At 39.1% G+C, this 26171-nt stretch overlaps 1 protein-coding gene and 1 long non-coding RNA gene across 3 annotated transcripts in view; one reads left to right on the forward strand and one right to left on the reverse strand.

Annotated features, from left to right (window-relative positions):
- Nucleotides 1–26171, reverse strand: part of LOC308548579 — a 256809-nt gene that overhangs the window by 189353 nt on the left and 41285 nt on the right. The window lies entirely within an intron of this gene.
- Nucleotides 140–25927, forward strand: KLHL20 (kelch like family member 20). Of its 2 annotated transcripts, XM_081121545.1 has the most exons (12): nucleotides 142–275; nucleotides 1149–1212; nucleotides 4576–5149; nucleotides 8914–9072; nucleotides 9825–9919; nucleotides 12278–12393; nucleotides 14716–14899; nucleotides 15824–15967; nucleotides 19066–19199; nucleotides 20072–20280; nucleotides 21777–21883; nucleotides 24431–25927. In XM_081121545.1, exons 2-12 carry the CDS (start codon nucleotides 1190–1192, stop codon nucleotides 24513–24515), a joined length of 1830 nt encoding a protein of 609 aa, XP_080977671.1. In that variant the 5' UTR covers nucleotides 142–275; nucleotides 1149–1189; the 3' UTR covers nucleotides 24516–25927. The 2 variants fall into 2 exon arrangements, with proteins under 2 accessions (XP_080977672.1, XP_080977671.1); XM_081121546.1 differs by lacking the exon at nucleotides 1149–1212 and having other exon boundaries at nucleotides 140–275; nucleotides 24431–25917.

Raw genomic sequence — 26171 nt, forward strand, 5'->3', positions numbered from 1 at the left:
AGGCACGGCTTGAGGTTACCTGAATCCCCATCAAAGAAAGCGGCTACTTCCTGAGCCGCGCCGGAACCTCTTGGCGGAATAAGTGGGTTCCGGGGGGAACGATTGAAGATGAGAACCACTTCCTGTTGCTGCACCGGGCGAGGGACCGGGAGGAAGTAGCTCGAGGAGCGGTATCCTGCTGGCTCTAGCGGCTGCAGAGGAAGAGGCAGAGGGGAGGCGACAGGCGGAGGAGGCAGGAGAAGCTGCGGCAAAGGAAAAGCAAAGTGTCCGAGCCGGTAAGTTAGCCGCCTTAGAGCAGCGATAGTGGAGAGCGCCCCGGGTTCGCTTTGCAAATCTGTGCTCCCAAGTTGCGGAGTCGCCGGGTGGGGTAAGGGCCGTGCTCCGCCCGCCGCCTGTCAGTCGGCGCCGAGAAGGGGCTTTTGGGGCGCGGCCTGCGGTCAGCCGGCTGACAGCCACACCCCTGAGCCCGGGAGGCGCTGGGCTTCCCTGCCGGGGGTGCTTTGGGCTTCCCTGAACAGCTTCCCCAGACTGGGGCTGGAAGTCGGAAGAAGCGTCCCATTTAACCCTGGGGACTTAGCGAGATCTTGCCTAGTGGGTGGTGGACATTGTTTCGGGGACAGGGAAGGGCTGGTAAAGAGAATGTTAATCTGGAGTCTGAGTTTCTCTGTACTGTTCAGGCTGCCCGGCTGTCGGAAGCGGAGTTGTTTATAAAGGCGAAATGCCTCCCCTGCTTCTGTCACTTCTGGACAAGTTCATTGCTTTCAGATCCGTTGTTAAAGCAGCCCTTTCCCTATTCGATCTGTCATGATAATACTGCTGTGGGTATCTGGCGAATGCTCTGTAGGTGTACTTGATGGTGAGGTCAAAGTTAAATGTCTCCAAGCACTTTTTGAAGAGAGACACTAACCTAGTGATCAGGACTATTTAGGGCCCTTTCCCTCACCTTCGCTTATAACCATCTTAGTGTTCAGAGTAAAGATAGTCATCTGAAAGGTACTAGGTAAAAGTTATGATTGTGCATCTGCAAAAGACCTGTGTCATAACAGGACATGAAATTGTTTATCACTGAATGAAACGATTATACAGAGGTGGTTGCTGGGAAGATCAGAAATAGTTTTTATTAAGTTACTCCTTTTCTGTTGTCTTAGGTTCGGCTTTAGAGTGTGGTGAAGGGTACTTTTCATGGTGCATGGAAGGAAAGCCAATGCGCAGGTAGGCATTTAGGAAGAAAACCTTCGGTGTCACTGATTGAAATCCAGCACATGTAATCCAGGGCTTCATTTAAATTTTTTTTTTTTAAAGTTTATAAATCTTACCAAATTCTGCTTGGAACTAACTATTCTTGTCCAAAAATAAATCAAAAGTAATTATCAGGAATTAGTAACTTTTTTAATAGAATAATATATAGAACTTAAATTTCTAAAGAGTGCTGTGAATTTTGTGTTGCTAACATTTAAATTTTCCTTTTTGTGTGGTAATTTTTTGTGATAATCATGAAGTGTACTATGATATATGGGTTTATTATAGTCTTCAATTCTCTGTAGAATGTAGAGGGTTCTGTTGCCATACAAGTATAATGATTTGTTATAATACACTGTACTGAATGTCTAATTATGGTTTTAGTTATTTCACTGGTGTTCAGTAATACAGTAGTTCTGTTAATTAAAATAGCTGCATTGCAGGGAAGATTGAGGAGTAAAAAAGGTATTGGACATAATAACTCAGTCCATAGAAAAGCAGAATAGTGTGTGGGAAAATACAGACAATCATAGGTCCTGCCAACCCTAAAATTTAGTAATGCTTTTTCTCAATCTGCACTAACAAATAGGACTAGAGTCCTTGTTGAAACAAAATCAGCTCAGTTTAATTTCTTCACTTTTTAAACTCATTTTACATTAATTGAACTATATTTAATCATTTGTTATTTAACATCAAAGATAAACAACTGTGACAGATCTTTTTAAGAAAGAAACTTTTCATGATGGGGGTATGGCTTATAACTTAAAACTGGGAGCAAGAACCAGAATATATCTTTTTCCAAATCTGTTGCTGATTTTTTAATTGACCTTGAGCTGTTCACCTTGCTGTGCCCATTTACTTCCCTAATGTGTCTGACCAGGATATTGGGAATTAATAAATGCTTGCAAATGCATTTATTAATTCCCAAATGAAAAGATGTTATGGCTGCAACAGATGTCATTATCTTACTTATATCTTACTCTATAATAGCAATATTTGACTAAAAGTACATGAAATTAACAACACATATATTAATACTTCTTCACTTCATCTTTTAACGTGGCTGCAAAAAACACTGATTGCTTCTCATGCTCAGCTGCCATAAATGTTATATCTTATGTAATTGCTAAAATAAGAGCTTATTATTCTTTAAAAAGAGAAGGCACAGTGTGGGAATGCTTTCATCAGTAATTTCTATAAAAATATTCATTTAATTACTCACACTCTTTTTTCTGCTCTATTATATAATACTGCCAGTTACTCAAAATCATTTTGGAGAATTCTGGTGCCATTAAGTTACAGCTCTTTCTTCATCACCATCACTTAGCCAAAGCCCAGCCTATGCATTGCTCTCTGGTTTTACTTTTACCTGAGGCCTACATTAAGTCATGATCACACTTCCAAAGGGTATTTCCTTCTTCCAGAAGGCAGTCTCTGGAGAGTAAAGTTGAGTTTATATTAGTTGCTATTGGAAGAGCTTTGCATGAGAAGTCTTCATATTGAGATTATTTAGGTACATATTCATTCGCCCTACAGAAGTGTGAACTCTTTGAGTCCCATGTGTCTTTTGTGTCCTTATATCCCTGGAACCTAATGATCACATTGATGTTTCTCTCTCTCTCCCCCCCCCCCCTGAAATTTGAAGTTGACTCATGCATTTTGGGTGGATAGAAGTTTTATTTTCTTGGGGAGCTGGCAGAGTTGTGGCTCCCTTTGGTAAACATGAAGAGTACTTGAGATGTTCGCGTTGTCCCTTGTGTCCTGTCTCTTGTGTGCATGTTATTTTATTATTCTCCCCACTGTCAGTTAGGAGGTACCACTGTTTATGGGGACGACCCATCCATTTACCTTGCCTGTGTTTCCCTGACTTCCTAAATTCTTGTGACTTTCACCTTCACTCACTTGAACAGTTCATTTTTACTGTCACTCAGAAAATCCTCTCTGAGATTATCAACCCTAATAACTTGTTCTCTGACCATAATCTCTTGAATGCGCACTCCATCTGTCCGTTGTCAAAATCAACATGTCCCCCCTTCCATTTTCACAGTTTCAACCATTTTCTAGCCATCACTCAACTCCTATGTTGTCTGTGGCACTTCCCAGCTCTAAATTAGTGCGGGCATTTATATTCTCTGATTTGGGATAAAACCAGCCACGGGGAATTCATGCAGCTAGGTTGAGTCTTTACTATCACTTGGGCCAACAGCATTACCCAACAGTATTTCTGAGTCCTAGTGATGCTTATCCCCCAGCAGCTCGTTCACAGCATTACCTGTTCTCCCTTGATCCTGTGACAAGCTGCCATCCCCAACTCCCAGCCTCACAGAAAGGAAAAGAGGCCATTAGGTGTGAACTTCCTAGGCTGACGCCTCCTTACCCCAAATAAATGCATCTGTTCCCAGGTTCTCGTCCTCCCACCCCTCATCTGATCGCCGATGTCTGATCCATGCCCCGGCTTCGTTCTGTGCACCCCTGCTCTTCAAGGGCCCTGCTTCATCATTTGTCCTCCTGTATAAACTGAAAACTAGGCATCTTTGGATAAAAGAAATATAGTACTATATATAAAACTAATTTTTGGACCCTGGCCTATTTTCCTTCGGATCTTTTCTTGCAACATTGGCTATATTTTATAGATTTTTGTGCTGAACCTTAGAGCAATTTAAAATGTCACCCATTGGTAATGAGAAATAAACATTTATGTGTTTTATAAAAATGACAAATACCATCCGGCTGGGCGTGGCTCAGCGGTTGAGCGTCGACCTAGGACCCAGGCAATCCGGGTTCGATTCCCAGTCAGGGCACATGCCCAGGTTGCAGGCTCCATCCCCAATGACTCTCTCATCATTGGTGTTTCTATCTCTCTCTCCCTCTGCTGCCCTCTCTCTGAAATCAATAAAGATATATAAAAAATAATAATAAAATAAAAATGACAAATACCAAGATTTTGGTTAAACCAGATTAAGGAATTAAAGTCCATAGATCGTAATTTAGAAATGTTTTTCATAATTTTTTATTAATGTAGTGTAGGCAATGTAAAATATGGCCCTAACAGTCTAGCCTGACTACTTCTGAGATGAAAAAAGAATTGTCCTTTACTTTATAAGAGTGCATAGTGAAAGTGCTCTGACTTGGAATTAATACTCTTCATTCCCAGGAGACTTTTAGGAAGTCTATGAGTTCTAGAGTTCTTAGAGAGGGTGCTCTTTGGGCATTTAGTCCTGTATTTTGGTTACCTGCAGATTTCCCTATCTCTTGACTTAGGAATACTTTAATGGCAGGAGTGAGCTTCTAATAATATTGCCATCTTCTCTTCCCTCTCCCCCACCATTCCTGTAGGTGTACCAACATTCGACCAGGAGAGACTGGAATGGATGTAACAAGCCGCTGCACCCTTGGAGACCCCAACAAACTGCCAGAAGGGGTTCCCCAACCTGCCCGCATGCCCTATATCTCAGACAAGCACCCTCGGCAAACCTTGGAAGTGATTAACCTCCTAAGAAAGCACCGGGAGCTGTGTGATGTGGTGCTAGTTGTGGGCGCTAAGAAGATATATGCCCACCGAGTCATTTTGTCAGCCTGTAGTCCCTACTTTCGAGCTATGTTTACAGGAGAATTGGCAGAGAGCCGTCAGACAGAAGTAGTGATCCGAGATATAGATGAGAGGGCTATGGAACTGCTGATTGACTTTGCATATACCTCCCAGATAACCGTGGAAGAGGGCAATGTTCAGACCCTTCTGCCAGCTGCTTGCCTCCTCCAGCTGGCAGAAATACAGGAAGCCTGCTGTGAATTCTTAAAAAGACAATTAGATCCTTCTAACTGCCTCGGTATTCGGGCTTTTGCTGACACACATTCATGTCGTGAGTTGCTAAGGATAGCAGACAAGTTCACTCAACATAACTTTCAAGAGGTGAGTTGTACTTAGTGGTCTGAATGTATTCATAATGCTTCTGTCAGGAGAGTGTATAGATGCACACTCTGCTAATTAACACATACGTACCTGGTTGGATTCACCGCTGATTCTAATTCATAATATTAAAGAAGTAAGTTGTTGTAAATTCTAAGCCTGGTTTTTATTTTAGAGGCTAATTTTGTGTTTATCAGTAGAAGTTAAAGTTTAGGGCTTGATTGTCCCTAGTCATTGTCATATTCATGAAAGGGTAATTTATAAGCCAGAATACAGTTTATTAATTCACAAGGAGATGTGTGTCTGATGGGATACCTGGTATCAGTCATTTACACAAAGCATGTCCTTCCTGATTATATGGATTACTCAGCAGAATAAGTTGTAGGTCAGAGGTTATTTGCTGAGTAATCAGAAAAAATGAAATAAGGTAATATCAGAAGAATGTTTCATTAAACCTGTTATTTTTCACTTATTCATTCATTTAATAAATATTTGTAAAGCTACTATGTTTCAGCCACTGGGCTTAGGAACGAAGGCTGCAGTAGTGAACAAGACCCCTAGAGTCTGTTTTCCTGGCATTTATAATCCAGCAGGGAAGATAGCCATTGAATGCACAATTACACAAATAATTAATTACAGCAGTGGGTGCTACAAAGAAGAAACCCTGGATGATTTAACAGTGTGTTACAGAGAGATTTAACTTTGGTTCTAGAGCAGCTCATGCAAAATTCTGAGACATGAAGAAGCAAAACTAGTTTGAGGAATGGAAAGAAACCTAGTGAGATCCAGAATAAAAGGGAGGATGTTACATAATGATTTTACATAAAGAACAGAGCCAGATCGCACTGGAGTTAATAGACCGTTAATAGACTGGGATTAAAATTTAGGAGTCATCAACATAGTAATTAAGTCACAGTAATTAAACTATGGCTTAATCCTTTTTAGGCAGGATATAATCCAGAAGCCATAAAAGAAAAGATTGATAAATTTGATTGCATAAAAATTTTAAACTTTTTAATAACAAAAGCACCATAAACAAGGTTAAAAAATCAGTGCCAATGAAATCACCTAGTGGGGAGAGAGAAGAAAAGAGCCAGAGTGTAGGATTATTTTATGAAGGAGGAAATATATATACTTACGAAAACTGACTAAAGAAGCAACAGAAGACAAGAAAAAACCTGTATGTATGAAAGAAATTCCCAAAATAGTGTGGGACTTAAAATGCAGATCTCCTGTAAACTCTTATTTGAAAAAGCAGATATTTTAAGGTATTATTTTCTTAACCTGGTTGTCTGGTTCAAGGATAGACGTCAGTTCTAGATTTGCTCTAATGGTAGACCATTAATATCTTTCATGGTGGAAAAAGAGAAGTGACATTTTAACCATACTTTATCCAAAGTATTAATCTTACTCTTTGTCCTGAGTGCCAAACAAATATTTTCTCACACAGTTTTCATGTTTTCTTGCCACCTAATGTTTCTAGTTAGTGATATCATTGTTAATATTGTAGTTAATATCATAGTGGTTCACTTAGAAACTTTAAACTTGGTGATCATTGATACTTACATAACATTTGGTTTACAATCACTAAGTTGAGGGAAAAATTTATGCTCTGACAAGATCCACAAAGAATATTAATGCACTCCACAAAGATATACGGTACCTTACTTGTACTTAAGAAATCAGAGTGAAAAGAGGACAGTGGGATGCAGCCATGGCTTATGTATGACATGCTGTGAAAGCCAGCACACTTAATTTGGAGCAAGGCCCCAAATTTGGCTCTGGACTTTCTAGCCCCCAACACAGGGTTGCCAGATAAAATACAAGGAGTCCAGTTAAATTTAAATTTTAGATAAACAACAAATAATTTTAAGTGTAAGTATGTCCTGTATTTTTATTTGTTAAATCTGACAACCCTGCCATAGAGAGTACAATGCAGTCATTCTAACTACTAAGCTACTTGGCTAAGCAACTTAGCTAAAATTTAAAGGTTACCTGTTTAATTTCCTGAATCCCAGAGGATCTCCTACTCAGATGATTTGAAAACTTTGCCATACAAATTAAACTTTGCCATGCTTACTAGTATTTTCTATTATAAGTATAGCTGACCGTATGGCCCTCAACTGTTTTATTTTGATGTGCACATTTTTTCCTAATGTACTTGGGAAAAACATTCTCAATCAAATATTCAAATTGCTATGGCTTATCTCATATCCTGGTAGATATTCTGACTTTTTGAGGAGCATGAAAATCACCTTGTCCCAAGAGAATACGTCACCTGCATCAAAGGTCACGCAGTAGGGATTGAGCTCTTCACCAGATCCTTCTGCACTCATGGACATCACACGTAGTGCATATTCTGTGTGAATGAACAAACCACATGGAGCATAGCCATGCCCCCTGTCCCTTGTACTCTGCATAGTCATCGCAAGATCTGCAAGCTCTTGGGATTTGTGGCTGGCACGCTGTACAAAGTTATATCCTTGTTGTCATTTCCTCTCCATTCTGACAGTCCCCTAGCCCCAGGTAAAGGTAAATTATTGGTGTGTTTGTAGTATATATATATTTTTATACACATACACATGTATTAGTGAGATGATAGATAGATAGATGATAGATAGATGGATAGATGATAGATAGATAGATAGATAGATAGATAGATAGATAGATGATAGATAGATAGATAGATAGATGATAGATAGATGATAGATAGATAGATAGATAGATAGATAGATAGATAGATAGATAGATAGATAGATGATGATAGATAGATAGATAGATAGATAGATAGATAGATAGATAGATAGATAGATAGATAGATAGATAGAGGGAAGGAAGGAGGGAGGGAAGGAGGGAGGGAAGGAGGGAGGGAAGGAGGGAGGGAGGGAGGGAGGGAGGGAGGGAGGAAGGAAGGAAGGAAGGAAGGAAGGAAGGAAGGAAGGAAGGAAGGAAGGAAGGAAGGAAGGAAGGAGGGAGGAAGCTTTGGTCCTCAGAGGTTTTCCTGGGTCTGACTCCTCATTATATTCATTCTTGTTTATAAAATTGCTCACGCCCTTACTCTTTTTTTTAATTGGCCCCTTGGTGTTTCTGCCATAGACACTGTTCTGTCAGTACGGATCTTCCTCTGGAAGCTGTTCCTGAATTTTTTATATGCCTCTTGTGTTTCTGGAGTTGTAGTTTGCTGTAGTTTACTTTGAATATAAACTTTATTTTGATGCTTCATTTTAGGAGAAAGAAGGATGTCATTTGTCCTAAATTATTTGAATCATAAATTATTATTTTTCCTAAGTTTTGTGTCCCCTGGACTCTCCTCTGTTTCCTTTTTTAAATTAATAAACATTATTTTTTAGAGCAGTTTTAGGTTCCAGCAAAATTGAACAGAAAGTAGAGTTCCCATATACCCCGTACACACACACACACACACACACACACACACACACACTCTCTCTCTCTTTCTCTCTCTCTCTCTGTCAACATCCCTCACCAGAGGGGTACATGTGTCACAACTGCTGAACCTACATGGGTTGTCAAATGTGTAATGACATGTATCCACCGTTGTAGTACTGTACACCACAGTTTCATTGTCCTAAAAATAGCTCTGCCCATCTGTTTCTTTTTAAACTTTTCTGCTCCTCTGGTGCTGTTTTGAACTTCAGCTCTATTGTGGAAGAGAGCTGTGCTTTATAACCCTTAAGAAAAATATTGAGACAATAAATTAAGTATGATCACAGGTGTTTTTTCTTTTATTCTTACCTCACTTTGAACAGGTGATGGAAAGTGAAGAGTTCATGTTGCTTCCAGCCAATCAGCTCATTGACATAATATCTAGTGATGAGCTAAACGTTCGCAGTGAAGAACAGGTGTTCAATGCAGTGATGGCCTGGGTCAAATACAGTATCCAAGAGAGACGTCCTCAGTTACCCCAGGTATAACAGAAATGCTTCTCTAAGTAACTGGATGCTTTGTATTGGATGAGATAATATGTATTTGACTTGCAAAAAAAACACACAAAAAACAGGTATCACTGTCCCTTATATTAGACTGTAAAAAAGACCTTCTGTTTCCAAATAATCAAGAAGATAAGTGTTTACCGTTATGACCTTTTTGCTCCCTTGCTTCCTCTCTATTTTGTATGAGCTCTAGGTTTGGGCTATCACACTTGTCTGAACCTAAATGGTACAAAATGAACAAAAGAAAGCAAGGATGGCGACTGCCATGCTTCCCTTCCCTATGGCTTAGAAATCCCCCGACATTTTGAAGACTAAAGTGATGATGTGGGGCATAAGTGGTCACTAAGTGAAATGTTTGATGTTCTTGTTACGACTATAGTGTTTAGCAGTTTTATAGGCTATTCTGGATTTTTAATTAGAGTCCAGTTATATAAGCTAGTTATAGAAGAGCTTATTATATATTGCTGAAAGCTTAAAGCGGCTTTCTAAAGTGATTAGTGTGCTTTGTTTTCTGATTATTCTAATTACTGAATTGGTGGTTAGAGTAAATTTAATTTAGTTTTAGTATTTATGCCTTCCCTTCCTCTTCATTATATATTAGTTAGATCTATTAATAGATTAATTCAATTAGATCCCAAAACAATCAAAATACAATAGGGGAGCACCTGTTCTCATAAAAACCTGGCAGATGGGCGCTCGAGCCTTTAAGCATGTTTATTATGTCACAGGTGCTGCAGCATGTCCGTCTGCCTTTGCTCAGTCCCAAGTTCCTGGTGGGTACCGTGGGCTCTGATCCCCTCATCAAGAGTGATGAAGAATGCAGGTATGAAGGGCCCTGGGTGGGAAAAATCAGCAACCAAGCATTCCTGTTTTTTCCTAATTTCCTTATTTGTGTTGCTTCCTAAATATTGTGTTTCTTAGTGCTGAAAGCAGGGCAGTATTCAACAGATTTTTCTTCTGGGCCAGGGTCAAGAGGGGGAGATGAAAGATAGGAGATTGAACTCCGGTATTCCATCCCACTAGTCTGTAGTGTGCAGTGCTTATTGTGTAGAAGTGCCAGTCAAGAGGTTGACCTCTAAGATGTTAATGCTTGAAGAAGAGGCAATTCTCCGCTAAGATGTTTTTCCTTGAGATAGATAATGCTATTGAATCTGTCAAAAAGTGTGTCCAGAGCACTTTTTCATTCCATCATATATACCCAATTAGGGAATAGGACCGGCCTTGCTTTCTGAGACTGTGGATGGAGTTAAAGGTCTACCACACTTATAAATTAGCTTTGGAAGGATTTACACCAGTTTCATAGAAACTCTTTGATTGAAAGAAATGCTAAATGCTTTTACAAAGCAAACAAAACATCCACTTTATTGGGCTATCTCTGTAATGTATTCAATATTTAATAAATTACTTTCCCCAGTTTGACAGATTTTACAATTTGAGTTCAAATCAGAAACCATACGGTGTTTTTAATCATTTTCTCCTAGCATCGTCCAGATATAAAAATGAGAGAGCAAGTCAGAACTCTTTAACCTACACTGAAGAAAATTCTAAAATTAGGAATCCCTAGAAAAGAGGAAGGACATGTAGATGCATTTCTTCTGTAATCTGAAGTTTGTCCCTTTAACAGATGTTAGAGGGAGCTTTAGATGTTTGTCCTTTAAATTTAAAAAAACAGACAAGTGGCAGTTTTCCCCCCAGATACTTACAGTACCAGCAGGAAAACCGTAGGAGTTATGGATGCCAAAATCTGAAGAAACAGTGCATAGGTGCTCCTCCTGCATTAAAACAGAAACCAGATTGTACTGATTCTGATGCAGAAAGTAAAGGTACTTACGAAGTCACTTGTTAAAGAAGCCCCTTCCTGATATCCTGACCTCACCATTTACGAGCTCTGTGACCTTAGGCAAGTTACTTTAACCTCTTTCTGCTATGGTTTCTTCATCTATAAAGTTGGGGTAGTAATAGTACCTATTTCATAGGCTGTGGTGGGGATTACAAGCTAGTGCCTTACAGCACGTGGCTGTAAGTGCTGTTATTTTAATTGTGGGTTGGCTTGCTGAGTATCAACTCTATAGTACTCTTTCTAGGAACCCCTGAACAATTTAATTAAAAACCTATGGACACAGACAATAGTGTGGAGAAGACCTGGGGGGGGGGGCAGGTGGAGGGAATCAGTGGGGGGAAAAGGGGGACATCTGTAATACTTTCAACAATAAAGAAAAAAAAGAGACCAAAAAAACCCCAGCTATTGGGAGATCTCAGCCTTTGTTTTTAAGGTTGGAGAAGCTAGAAAAAGCTTTGTCATCGGCTTGGGGGGATTTTGGGGGGGGTGTTGTTTGCTTTTGTTTTTAAGATAAACTCAAAAGGGGCCCAGCAAAGCCATATATTGGAAGTGCATTATGGAGTCATGCATGGGGACTAGTCCAGCAGGAAAAAATTTAACATAAAATAACTAGAGAAATGAAAATACAGTATAAGTTAGGAAACACTTTTAGAGTTGAGAGGACAGAGTGACAGATGGGTATGCACTAGTTAGGCCTGCATCATGCAACGGACGAGTGAAAACAGGACATACAGAAGTAGTGGGCACTTGTATACTGTTTTTAACAAGAACAGTTACTAGGTTCTTCTCATAAAATACCTTAATAGTAGAAAAAAACATGTGTTCATCCTCAGTAGACTTGTTGAGAGTAAACCATGCAGACAGTACCAGATAGCAAATCAATATTAAATGATGGTACCGTGTTTCTTTTTAGCAATCCAATTTTTGACCTAGTTTTATTACCTTAATTAATCTAGCAAACATTTAGTGCCATGGCTGATGTGTTACTTTGCCAGTATCCTGCAGAATCTAATAAAATTTATGAGAAAGCGATAACTTTGTAGGATGGCAAGTGAGTTGTAATCTTTAGTTTCCCATAAGTTATTATTGGCCCCAAGCATGTTGAGTTTTACACTGCTTTTGCACTAAGATATGAAGTCACGATGGAAATACCAATCAATCTGAGTGTGCCTGGCATCATTGCTGTCACATTTGTGACCCTTTTAATGTGAGCTGGCATTCGTGATTTGGTTTGATTTATGCTTGCTCCCCTTTGCCAACTTACATATTCCAAAACTATACTGGAATTTGACTAACAATGTTATTTAGACATTTGGAATAAAGGCAGAATTTTCTCCACAGAGACTTGGTAGATGAGGCTAAAAACTATCTCCTATTGCCCCAAGAACGGCCACTGATGCAAGGACCAAGGACAAGACCACGGAAGCCTATCCGCTGTGGAGAAGTACTTTTTGCAGGTTTGGATCTTAATATACGGTGACTAAACTGAACATTTTCCCACATGAGAAACTGTCATGTGAGTAGTCCTTTGGACAGTTGTGATATCCACTGTCATAAGAAACACATATGTTATCATGTAACTTGACGCTTACCTCATGATCCAACACTGGTATTCTCCAAAACAGTGCTCTGTTTATATAAACCTAAAGCCACATTGCACAGACAAACCCCAGAGAGTCTCAAGAATAGTCTTACTTGGTTACTAGTAATATGTTTTTATTTATTAAGGATAGTTTTGTGGTTAAGGTTGTGTTAGATTTAAAAATTAGTGGATTAATTCCTTTTTGTTGTGTTGCTTTCATTATTGAAAGTAAATGGAACTTGGTATTTGAGTCTCCAAAAATAAATAAAATATAATTCTGAGAGGTTTTTAATTTAAAAAATATATAAAAGAGCAAATTGGAAAATTACCTAAAACCTATTTTTAAAATAAATAAATAAAACCACATTGCAGTGGACGTTTTGTTCAAATAAGTCATGTGCATTAATTTATATACCAGTGTGCAAGTTGCCTCATAATTACATGAAACTGTCAAAAAACATTATCTTACATTAAACTCCTTCCTAGCTTTACTGAGCTAGATTGAGCCCAACACAACCTGCTGTATCATTTCGCTCCTATCGTCTGCCCCTGAATCTGTTGATCCTGAGGAAAACTAGTGAGAAATTATCACCCACCGATCATGATTAATGGAAAATCAGGATATTCAATTAATACTAAATGACAGTGAGTTTTGTGTATACTAATTTTAATTCTGTTCTAGGATATATGCCAGGAGTTTCAATATCAGAGAAAACATCTTAAATTCCAAAATAAAGCCTGGCTGCAAATGTCAGGGTTATGAGCATTTGAGACAAATCAAATAGTCTCATCAGTAAACATCAGGCACAATTTTATAATGGAAGCCATGAAAACCAGCTTTTCATTGTATTACATGGTTCCAAATCAAATTAGTATCACTATGTAAACTGTGTTCTTTGATACTAAAGAAAAACCGAGGCCTTTAGGAAACCAGTGTACCTAAGGAAAAATATTGCTGGAAAGGGACACATAGTATTAGTTGAATATCCTAACTTATATGAAACCATAATAAAATAAAATGTATACAGCACATTGAGATTTGAAATAAAGACATGAATTTTCAAATCCAGCTAGAAGGTTAGAAATATTCCAATTTTAGTCTAGCTCCAGAAGTTATTGGAATCTCCAGAAAACAGTAGTTTTCAAATGCTTTGAGGTTCCTTAGACTTCACTTTTTAAGCTCTAGAATCTAGCTCTTTTTGGATTATAATAGAGATGGTTTGAAAGAATAACAAATGTATCTACAGTAACCACATATTTCAGGAAGCACTCAGAGAAGCTTTATGGAACTTGGTTTGAACTTGTTATCCTGAGTATTACTTATGAAAAATGTAACTTCTTCAAAAATTTTTTGATCTTAAATGTTATGTTTGGCCCTGGCTGGTGTGGCTCAGTTGGTTGAGAGTCCACCTGTGGACTAAGGTCACCAGTTTGGTTTCCAGTCGGGGCACATGCCCAGGTTTTGGGTTCGGCCTCTGGCAGGGGTGCGTGTGGAGGCAACCAATAGATGTTTCTCTCTCACTCACATCAGTGTTTCTCTCCCTCTTCCTTCCTCTCTCTCTAAAATCAATTTTAAAAAATGTTATGTTGGATAATATAGAATTCAGTACAGACTACATATTAAATAGAAAGCAAAATACTTTGTAAATAAATCATAAGAATTTTTGTATTATTTTTAGTCACAAGAGGATCTATTAAGAGATCATGAGAAGAGCCAAAATCCCTCCCCCCTAACGGTAAAAACAAAAAGAACGGGCTTCTGAATTATGGTTCTTTTGGCTCTTAATTATACATTAGGATGTTATGCTTTAGAAGCAGTTTCATGTATTTTGTTTCACTTTAAAGTTTTATTATTTTATAAATAGGTAGTTTACAGGGTTTTGCCAAGATCACATAGCTCAGTAGAGGCAACAGTCAAGCCCCAGTTTTCTGACTACAGTAAATTCAGTGTTCTAGCCTTTCACTGTCCCAGTACCTCCCAATCTAATTTGAATTAGTATCTTTGCCCTCCTCTGTAAAATGGACCGAATACTAACTTATTTAGAACATTAAAGATTTTAACAGTCCAATGGAGTAAGTAAAGGCCTGTTTTGATCTCCTGGAGACATTTGGTAAGTCCGAGCACCAGGTCAGCAGTGAGTAGTACAGTCTGGCCTTGAGACAGGCATTCTCCTGACCGTTTCTGTTACTTCCCCAGTTGGTGGTTGGTGCAGTGGAGATGCTATTTCCAGCGTAGAACGATATGACCCACAGACCAATGAGTGGCGAATGGTGGCTTCAATGAGCAAAAGGCGATGTGGCGTTGGAGTCAGTGTTCTTGATGACCTGTTATACGCAGTAGGAGGCCATGATGGATCCTCTTATCTCAATAGTGTTGAAAGGTAAGTAAGGCCAATGTGAAATTTTCTTCTCTACGATTCATACAGTGTCATTTGGGATGTTAATTAGGAAAGTTAGACTTGCTGCTTTAGTACTGCATCTGTGGCACCAGTTGGCAGCCTAGACCACTTAGTGTGACATACAAGTCCTTTATGTTCTGACCTCCACCTGTTTTTCCAGTCTGTCTTCCCTGGCACATCAATGTTCTCTAAACATGCTACTACAGACCCACTAAATTGCTTGCTGATCCCTGGACACAGTATCCTCTTTCATGCCTCTTTCTCTGCGGATATACACGCTGTTCTTTCTTCCCTGGGAAACAGTGCCTACTGAATGGTATTCATGTGACAAAAACATGCTTGCATATAAAGAATATATGTGTGGATAGATATATACCTATTTTAAGGTATTTTACTGACAAGTCTTGTAGGATATATACCAAAATGGGAAGAGATCAGAAATCAAGTGTAACTCAAAGGAAACTTTAGCTTTATATATAACATTCTGAAAAAAATTTCCAAAAAAATTATATTCATATGTAACTTTAAGTAAAAATGAATTTTAAAAAATAAAAACATAGCCCTGGCTGGTGTGGCTCAGTTGGTTGGAGCGTCATCCGGTACACCAGAAGGTGGTGGGTTTGATTTCTGGTCAGGGCACATACCTGGGTTGTGGGTTCGATCCCTGGTAGGGGAGAGTACAGAAGGCAGCCAATTAATGTTTCTCTCTCATATCCATGTTTCTTTCTCTCCCTTCCTCTCTCTAGAAATTAATATAAAAAAACAACATAAATTAGGCTTTCATATGCTTTAGTTATTAGTCATATTTAGGGGAACGAACATATATATTACTATATGTCATGAATATGTAAACATAGCCATACTTTCTTTGTGTAATACAAACTCTACTCTTGATGTTATCGGCAGGTATGACCCCAAAACAAACCAGTGGAGCAGTGACGTGGCTCCTACGAGCACCTGCAGGACAAGTGTTGGCGTGGCAGTGCTTGGAGGCTTTCTCTATGCTGTTGGTGGCCAGGATGGCGTGTCTTGCCTTAACATTGTTGAGAGGTGATTTTTTCCAAGTTATTTTCAAGTTTTAAAAGCATATAGAGGGTGGCAACAGATTAACCAAAGCACTTACATGCATATATACAAAACACATGGACACAGACAATAGTGCAGAGAAGGCCTAGGGGGAGGGGATCAATGGGGAAAAAAGGGCACATCTGTAATACTTTCAACAATAAAGATAAATTTAAAAAAAATTTTTTTTAAAAGCATATAGATGGTTCTTTAAAAGAAGCAATTTAGGACACTAGGGGATCCACCATTTGGTAGATTTCCCATGGGCTTTAAGGAGAACATTTTCTGTTGATCTTAAAGTCTAGGAAGATGAAAGATATAACCTGATTTTTTAACTATGTGCTACACTGATTGAACATAACATTAAAGTGTTGGAATCATTCTTAAATTGCATTCTTTTTATGGTATCAAGCATACCACTTCTGAAATCTGTGCTGGCTTTTTCCACAGTACTTGGAGTATACTGACTGTAAGACTGCCCAGACTTCTTCCAAAAAATGATTAAAGTAATAATTATTTGTCTACCACATGTTACAAGGATTCCAAATATTTTGTATATGGAGTCTCATTAATTCTTGTGTACTTAGGGAAATCTGAGCAGGCTGCCAAGGTTTACTTTATACTTTTACAAATCAGTTAATTTTGGTGAAATAGATTCTGTTCTTAATATCCTGCCCCATCAGTTTTTTGTCACTCTGTCCTAGAGATTAGATTTTGGAGTCTCATGTGCTGTGATTACTGGCAGGAACATTCCATATTTCATCCTCACTTCTTCAAAAGAAATGCTCATGACTCCAGAATTTTTGAAATGGCATTTACTAGTTGGGTTACCATGTTTAAGTTGAAGAGTTTAACTCTGTCTTAAATAGAGATAAAGTTGCAGGTAACTCTTGAAAGCTATGCTAGTTCTCTTTCATCTGTCAAGAAACTTATTTCTTCCCTTTCAAAACCATGCAGAAGGATTCTTTGAAGATAACAGTAGCAATAGCATAATTTTTTAATGTCTCCAAAGTCCCACATAAACACACAGTGCCCTGGCTGGTGTGGCTCAGTGTTTAGAGTGTTGGCCTGCACCCCAAAGGGTCGAAGGGCCGCGGGTTCGATTTTGGGTCAAGGGCACATACCTGGATTGCAGGTGTGATCCCCGGCCCCAGTTGGGGCGTGTGTGGGAGGCAACCAATCGATATCTCTCTCTCACATCAATGTTTCTCTCTCTCTCTCTCCCTTCCACTCTCTCTGAAAAGCAATGGGGGGGAAAAATATCTTCGGGTGACAATTTAAAAAAAAGACACAGCAACAGATAGTGAAACTGAAAACCTATGGAAAAGCATGGAGCTTGGTTGCATGATGTGAATGTTCTCAACACTTAAAAATGGTTACTTACAATGGTGAATTTTATGTGTATTTTACCACAATTAAGAAAAATCCTATGGACATTTAAAATAGAGGAAAGGTCATCCCCGTAAACTCCAAAACAAATGGGCAAAGGCAAAGTACCAAAAGACATAAGACCTGCATGATATCATTGTGCAGGAGAAAACAGAGAAGCAATCGTTGAAGTCTGACAGATCTAAGAATAGAAAAACCCCCAAATAGCTGATACATATTTACTAGAAAGTATGAGGGGGAAATTTATGAACAGCGGGAGCTAAAAGGGGTTTTGCTCATTCCCAGTGTAGAGCAAGTGCAAGGGACCCACAGTTAGACCCGAAGGACTTAGGAGGGGGTTTCTCAGCCGCAGCACGACTGACATTTTGGGCAGATGCTTCTTTGTTGTGGGGGGCTGTCCTGTGCATTGTAGGACGTTTAACAGAACCCTTAGCCTCTACCCACAAGCCTGCAGCACATGCCTTGTGACAACCAAACATCTCCAGACTTTGCCAAGTGTCTGGCGGATGACGGGGTAGGGGGCAAAATCACCCCAGTTGAGAACCAGCCAGAATGACCTTCCAGGACAGAGCCCACACTTTTGGGTGTAGAATCAAAACCGAGCAGTATAAGGACAAAAGATAAAATGAAAACAGAAGGCCAAGATAAAAGCAGGGGTAGTGAACAAAGCCAGTGCAGCTCAGGAGGCAACCACTTTTTTTTAAAATGCTCATAAAAAAAAAAAAAGAGAGCTTCATGAAGTTAGAAAAATTATCACAAACTACCCCTTCTAAAAGTTCAGGAAAACTCGTTGCATATAAAAATCAGCAATAGCAAAGTATTGAGGATAGATCCCATACAAAGTTATTGTAAGAAGAAAAAGGCAGAATAAATCTCTGTAGACCATTAAAAACACACCAGAAATACATACCTACAGAACAGGTCAAAACTGTAATCAGCTATTTCAAAAGTGCTAAAAGATGTTAAGAAAATGAAGCAAGATGTGAAAACACTACATATGCCAAAATTAGAAAGGCAGAGGAAAGGAAAGAGTGAACAAGTGGCACTACAGCAAACTACAAGTCTTTTGCACAGCAAAAGAAACCATCAAAATGAAAAGGCAACTTACTGAATGGGAGAGGTATTTCCAAATCATATATTTGACAAGGGGTTAATATCCAAAATACAGGGTGGGGCAAAAGTAGGTTTACAGTTGTTTTAAGTCGCTGAGTTTTGGGTGGTCTGTTTCACAGCAGTTGGGTAATTAGAACACTGGCACTCTTATCGGAGGAGGGGCCTCTGGGAAGCCCAACAAGGCTAATTTTGGAAGTGCCAGAAAGGGCTAGAAATGGAAATTAACTGGTACAGAGTGAAGGGCCATTGCTGAGACAACAGTGTTGGGGTGGCAAACAAGGGAGCCGGTTCCTTTTCCTCCCTCAGGGTCCAATGTCCAGTTCCTTTTGGCGGAATCTAATAGCCAGCTTCGCAAAGGAGAAGTGTTCACAGCTTCAGAAGTCAGAGCACAAAATAGTTCATAACTGACACGGGCACCAAGTGTAAGAGCTCTTTCCCTGAATAACTAAAGTGTGTTAGGTTCTCACTGCATTTGACCATCACACATCTACGTCTCCGGCATCTTTGGGTGATTTCACACCTTATAAGAAAGGCCTCACTTACTGAAACATGCACGCAGTCCATGGTTTCTCTCACTGCAGGTATGACCCAAAGGAGAACAAGTGGACCCGAGTGGCTTCCATGAGCACCCGAAGGCTGGGCGTGGCCGTGGCCGTGTTAGGAGGCTTCTTGTATGCTGTAGGAGGCTCTGACGGGACCTCTCCACTCAACACAGGTTCGTCCTGTCCAAAGCCAGTCTGCTTCCCCCCAAGCAACACATTTTCCTTAGGAGAGTCTCCCTACAAAAAGTATGAAAGTCCAGCTTACCTTGTAATTTATTAGGAAAATTCTTTTCCCTCTAGGAGAGTGCAACTCTTACCTCTTCCTCAGCTCCCTGGGCAGCCAGTTTTCTAGTATACTCTCAAATATGTCAGCTCCCTCTACTTTACAAGCTGCTGGGAATTTACAATGATTAAAAGTACTATTTCATAACATGATTAGTTCCCTTCCCACAACCATCCTCCTTAGAAAACAAAAACCAAAAATACCTTGTTATAATCTAGGTATAAATATAAACACATAGCTATAAGCTGGTTTATGTGCTACTCCTTTCTATCTAGAGATAATGGATATTTCTACCTAAGGATGTTGTCGGTGTGGCACTCAGATCAGATTCATTGTCAAATGCCTTCTTTTCAGTGGCTTAGAATACATCAGGAATATAGGCAAGGGAGTATAAGAGTAGAGCTGTCCGATTATGACAGTAAATTATTAGTACAAAATGGTGCCTGCAGATCATATACTCTAATGCCCTCATGAAAAGATAAGAGAGTGAGGCCAAGAGTCACCCAGCTAGAGTCCTACAGTCAGAATGAGAGCTAGTTACCTTGACTCCAGCACCTGCCCTTTCCACCATGCCGTACCTGGAAGAGACCCCACCCTGATGAGAGTATAGGGGTGTTGCCCAAAGGCATACAAGTCCTTCTCAGAGGCAAAAATCAGATTAGTGAAAATATGTGTTATCACAAAGTTTCAGTGGCTGTGAAGAAAACTAGAAGTGAGAGGAAATGGCTGCTGGTCACTCACTGGTTTTTCGTTTCCTTGCAGTGGAGCGCTACAATCCTCAGGAAAACAGATGGCACACCATAGCCCCCATGGGGACCCGGAGGAAACACCTGGGCTGTGCAGTGTATCAGGACATGATCTATGCCGTGGGGGGCAGAGACGACACTACAGAGCTCAGCAGTGCAGAGAGATACAACCCCAGAACGAACCAGTGGTCTCCAGTGGTGGCTATGACGTCCCGCCGTAGTGGAGTAAGTGCTCAGCTACTGAAAACCCAGCACCAAGAGAGGACTGTGCAGGAGAGCTCTGACCTGTAAAATACAATACCTCGGGACAGTGAGGAGGTGGAGGTTAGGCAAAACAATCCCTGCTGCCTTTGTACCGGGGAAGATTTTTATTTCGATTGCTGTTGTTTCAAGTAGTTAAATATCTTATATCCAGTCATACCTTAGAGAATTACTTTTTATGATTTATTTAGTATAAGTTGATTCTCTGAAAGGCATCTCCCTGTCTTATCTACCACCATCTAACTTCACCCATATTCATCCGTATCTATTAGAGTTGAATATTCCTACCTAACATCTCAAGGTAATATTCTAAGGAATTGGCATACCGATTATAAATGTCCAGGCAGAAACATGTCTGGCCCCACCACCAGTCTCCACAAACTGGTTTGAGTCTACCCCATTTATAGTATAGGCCAGATCGGGCTGGCCTATGTTGTGTTCTAGACCATGAATGACCAGTGCCTACTAGAGATTTCCAGGGTGGGGTATAGACTTCATCCATCCGGGACACTGGCTGAATGAGATGTAACCCATAAACCAGATCCTGTCAGGAGTCCGTCCACGTGGCACAACAGGCAGGAGAACCCAGCAGTAGCTGAAGGCTCCATAACCTGAGGAGAAAGGGGGTCAATGCTGGTTTGCACAAATCGGGGAACACTACTGCGTGGCATCAGCAAGTCAAAGCGAGTCTGACCCGATCCCTCTCCTCAAAGGGCTCCCGGTCACTGAAGGAAAATGCCCATAACTAATGATAAGAGACAGTTCAGTAGTGGTGGCCTGTGCACTAAAGGAGAACGTGGTAGAGGAGGGTTAATGCCCTGGGGGCAGCGCAGAGACTGATCGGGAAGCCCCACGTCAGCTAGGTCACGACAGAAGAGGGATTTTCTAGGGAACAAGTGCGGAAGTGCGGGGCTGTGAAATGCGGATGGCGTTTTCTGGCGCTGCCAACAACCCGGTATTACTGCAGCATCGGGTGCATCGGGGGGTAGGGCCAACACGCGCTCGTGTGGATTTCTGGAGGGCCTCAGTGACATGATACAGACTTTAAACTTATCCTTAGGTGGCAGGAAGACTTAGAAAGTTTTTATAGGAAACTGAGAGAATAGTTAGATCTGTATTTAAAAATAATGTTCGTGGCAGTTTAGATAGTGGATTAGAACAGGCAAATACCAAAAGTAAAAGCAGGTTGGAGGTTCTCATTCACCCCCAGTGAATGCTTTTCCTAAAATTTAATACGTTTTGAACTCTGTAAATATCCTAATTGAATATATCATTTTTTAGTTCCCATAATTTAATAGATTTTTGTTTTTTCCTCTGTAACACAAACAAAAATCTATTAAATAAGTAAACTGGAAGGCAAGGCCATAAAGAATTATCTTTTATTAAACAGATTTATCTAGAAACCATTCCACATGTTCCCAGGGATCAGTTTCTTCAGCAGCACTGTGTTGGTCCTGCAGGTTGGCCTGGCAGTGGTGAATGGACAACTCATGGCTGTAGGAGGTTTTGATGGCACAACATACTTGAAGACCATTGAAGTTTTTGATCCTGATGCCAATACATGGAGGTAACCTTTCAGCTGTGTTGTTAATCACCTCACTGCTGCCTCGAAAATAATGGGCTTAAGATAGCCCACAACCATCAAAATCAGGGCGGTCAACACACTGAATTACCTCTTGCAGTATTTTGAAGGGGGCTGAAGTTACCCACATTTGATGGTTTATTTTGACTTAATTGCTTTAAAGTGGCTGACATCTTACAAAATTCTCCTTGGTAACTGTCCAGTTTTATAATTGAGATGACAAAAATGGGGGGAAAAAATCTCTCTAGGCCCATCATATTTAGCTGAGGAAATAGAGGCATGGAGAAATAAAATCACTTGACTAAGCAAGTTAGTGAACAAGTTCAAATTAGAACCTAGATCTTTGGCTGTCAATGCAGTTTTTCGGTTTTCTTATGGGCAGCTTTATGCCCAAGAAAAACAAACTGCAGTTACTTTTAAAAAATATTTCATTTCATTTTAAAACCAGTATTTTTCCTTGAGCTTTTAAAATCCACTTAAATATATCATTATTCTATTTTAAAGTCTAGTATATTTTAAGTCACTTTTAGGATGAGGCTACATCTTATTTAAGAGGGTTTAATTATGTTAAGCTATATTTTGATAGGTTTACTATGCTTTTAAATCTTTGTCTAACAAACCCTTGCTAAGTACTTAAGTGGTCCTTACAAATTCACATAAATCAGGTGACTCATGCATTTATTTTAAATATTCAAAAATACAAATTTAGCAAAATTCTTAAACCTCTAAACTTAAAATCATAGGTCTAAATGTTTACTCAATCACATATTTTATATTTGATTCACAAACTAATCTGATAGATGCTTTAATATGCCAGTGTTTCTTAAACATTGAGACCTTAAAATGTCAAATATAGTTCATTCTCAAACTTAATATAAAATATCAATAGTGTGAGTTTGATATACTTCATGTCTGTACTGAATTCTAAATACCAGCCTTTACCTTCCATGCAGTTTGGGGTCTGTTTCTCAATAAATTGGGCTTCTTTGCCTAAACAAGTCTAGGGTAAGCATCCCAGTGGTTGAGGTTGCACAGCAGCCACAGGTATCAGTCTGGACATGAGATCTGAGGCAGCAGACATCCTGAAAGGTTTTTCTCATGACCATGAGAGGTAAGCTGAGGTCTGTTTTATAGTCACTCCTCCAAAAGGGGCAATCTTATGGCCCATCCCTGCTGTGTTCTAAGTATATATTTTCTAATTTTGTGCCTTTACGTACCCACCCAAATTTTTCATCTGTTTATAAGATTGAACTAATTAATTTACTGAGTTCTTCATATAGTCTTCATCTCTGGAAAAGCTAGTTTTTATAGATATTTAGGTGACATTGTTTGGATTCTGTCTCTCCTGGCTCTGTATGGCTCAATGGTCACAATACTAAAGCCAAACTAATGACATTTCACACTTTTTGCTTCTGCATTCCCTTTTCACAACCTTGTTCATTAGGTAAAGATTTACTGCGTGTTGTAGACCCTGGGGATTCAACAAAACAGAACTCCCTGCCCTCCTGGGGCTGACATTATAGTGAGGGAGACAGACAGTGCCACTGCAGGGGGTGGACATGCTATGACATAGCAGAGAGGGGTGGGGAGTTGGGGTCCAGAGAGGAGTGTCCATTTTAAAAGGTGACCCATGAAGTTCTCACTGCAAAGGTAACATTTAGCAAAACCTAATACAGGTGAGGGAGCTATAATGACAGGTTTTCATGAATAGGAGCCAGCCTCTTGTGGCTTATTTTCTTCCACATACAGCTTTCTGTTTTTAGTGGGAATTTGAGTAAACATAATTTGAGAAGACCACATTTACTTCTGCCTCTTAATCACTGTGATCCTATGTAAGGACTTTTTTCTCAGAAACTATCACTAAATAGAATTATCTGGTGAGAAATAACTCTGAATTTAGTAGTTATATATCCCCAACTTAATACCAGTTTTACCTCACAGCTGGCAGAGGAGCTAATATTCTTACCCATAGAAATCCTTAATTTGACGATGGTCTTGTTTACATGTCACAAACTAGATGCCGACTTTATTGTCTTACATCCAGTTTTGTTCCATGAAGGGTTCAAGGAGGTTTATAAGAGTACAATACATGATGAAAGGATAAAAATAAATAATTGATGACATTTAGGTAATTGATGAAGTTTAGGCAAAGGGAAAATGTGGGTGGGAAAATAATATAGCCAGGGCCAAAATTAGACACAAAAATGTAGAACATATGATTTTGTATAAGTGTTAGAAGACAGACGGTGTAAAGTCACACAGTTATGATGTGCAGAGTAGTAGATATAAGTCATGTCTACTTTTATTCTTATATCAGTCCCCGATTAGCAAAAGCATTTCAGTCAGCATCTGAAATAATTCTGCCACTTGCCAGTGCTCAATTCCAGCTCCTAATCTTTGGAAGTGAAGTATGAAAGCTAAAAATATTAGCTGTGATATAAAACATAGAAACATGTTTTATTAACATCTTTAGTGATGGAAGAAACGGTGTTTTTTCCAGTTAGAAATCTGATTTTGTTTCTTTCTTTGCAGGTTATACGGTGGGATGAATTACCGTCGGCTGGGGGGTGGGGTAGGAGTTATTAAAATGACGCATTGTGAATCCCATATATGGTGACCGTCTAGAAGACAGTTGTGTGTATGCTCCTCTGTATTCTGGAGCACTCTGACTTTGGAGCTTTCTACTGCTCGAGAAAACACTAGAACAAATTTTATTCTTTGCCGGTGCCTCAACATATGGAAATACAAACACAAAGAAAGTACTTCACCAGTAGGATGCCATCTTTTGCACAATAATTTTCAGTTCTGTGCAGAAGAATATTTATTTTTGGTTTTAATTTATCATGGTTTGGTGTCCAGTTTTTTGGGGGTTTTTTTAGCTTTCCTCCCAACTAAAATAAAAATAAAAAATTCCAAGCAGCAAAATTTTATTTTTAAGACGCTAAGTTTGAAAATGCTAGTAAGGGGAGAAGGGCTATACATGATCTAGCTGTTACATCTAGGCACTCCATCCACATGACTCCACTCCTTACAAGGACTACCGGCAACAAAGATTGGGATGCAGAGCATATAAGTTAGCCATCGTTCTTGCACTAAGCACCAGAAGACTTGAAAATCTTTTTATAAAAGGAAGCATCTCATTTTAGATAGTACAATCCAAAAGGAGTATTAAATCAGTAAAACAAGGACTCTAAAAGTTTTCATCAGTGGAACTTTGCATCTCATTTTCTTCCATATGAACTTGTTTTCTGCTACATTTAAAGTCTTTTTTTCACAGTATTTTATAGAGTTTCTGCTAGGTCTGGAGCCCTGCTGAGTGCCTCTACAAAAACAGTATACGATTTTCATATACTCTCTTGAGAATCCCCCAATGGAATCATGTGCAATTCTGCAAGTTTTTACTCAAAAACGACTGACTGATGATGCTTCTGATTTTTGTATTGCTACCAAGGACCAGCAGGGAGAAATGTCCTCTCCCCAGCAGTGAATTCTGTTATGCAATTTACACTTGATGCTCAGGCCTGCTGAAGCTGAGGCTTACCTGTAATCACAGCCTTCAAGGAATGAATTCTTCAGTTCATGTGATAGATAGTACATGGGAATGGGTGTAAAACCAACTGAGGCATTTTATTATCTTGGTTCTTTTATACAGCTATATATCATTATCCTCACTCTATAAAGCCACTGTTACTGCTTCTCTCACATTGCACTTTTTGGAGAAAAGTTAAAAAGAGAAAATGATAAAAATTTCAGTGGTTGCAATTTTTTTGTCATTGTGTTCATAGACCTTTTGCAGGAAAATCTTGAAATAAGACCTTACCACAACAAAAGGAATAACCTTCTCCTTCTCTGTAACCCCCCGTTACAAAAATATTTGGCAACTTTTGTGTTTACATTTAAACATCATTTGCACCTTTACAAGGGAAAAATAAGTATTTGGTAAACAATTGTTTACGTGTATCATTTATGCTTTTTTCTAGCATGTATAACTTTTTAAAATAAAGACAGTACTTACCATAAAAAATTCTGATTAATGTTTTTTTAATGCTTGTGTCTTTACTATTTAGATTTTGTTTCTCTATCATTTATATTTCCCTTATATAAAGTTATTTGTACTTTCACAAACCTGAAGGAATAAAAGGGATTGCTAACTAGAATTATAAATTATACTTTATATATAAAAATTTTATATAAATTTATATAGGATTAATATTTATATTAACATGTTTAATTCTTTTATATCATTTAATTATAAATATCTAATATAATATTG

Source organism: Miniopterus schreibersii, assembly GCF_964146895.1.
Source record: "Miniopterus schreibersii genome assembly, chromosome: 19".
NCBI lineage: Eukaryota > Metazoa > Chordata > Mammalia > Chiroptera > Miniopteridae > Miniopterus > Miniopterus schreibersii.

Coding starts and splice junctions, on each gene's coding strand:
- KLHL20 (XM_081121545.1), top strand. CDS start 1,190: ATGGAAGGAAAGCCAATGCGCAG. Junction 9,073..9,824: donor GACGTCCTCAGTTACCCCAG/GTATAACAGAAA, acceptor ATTATGTCACAG/GTGCTGCAGCATGTCCGTCT. Junction 15,968..19,065: donor TGCCTTAACATTGTTGAGAG/GTGATTTTTTCC, acceptor CTCTCACTGCAG/GTATGACCCAAAGGAGAACA.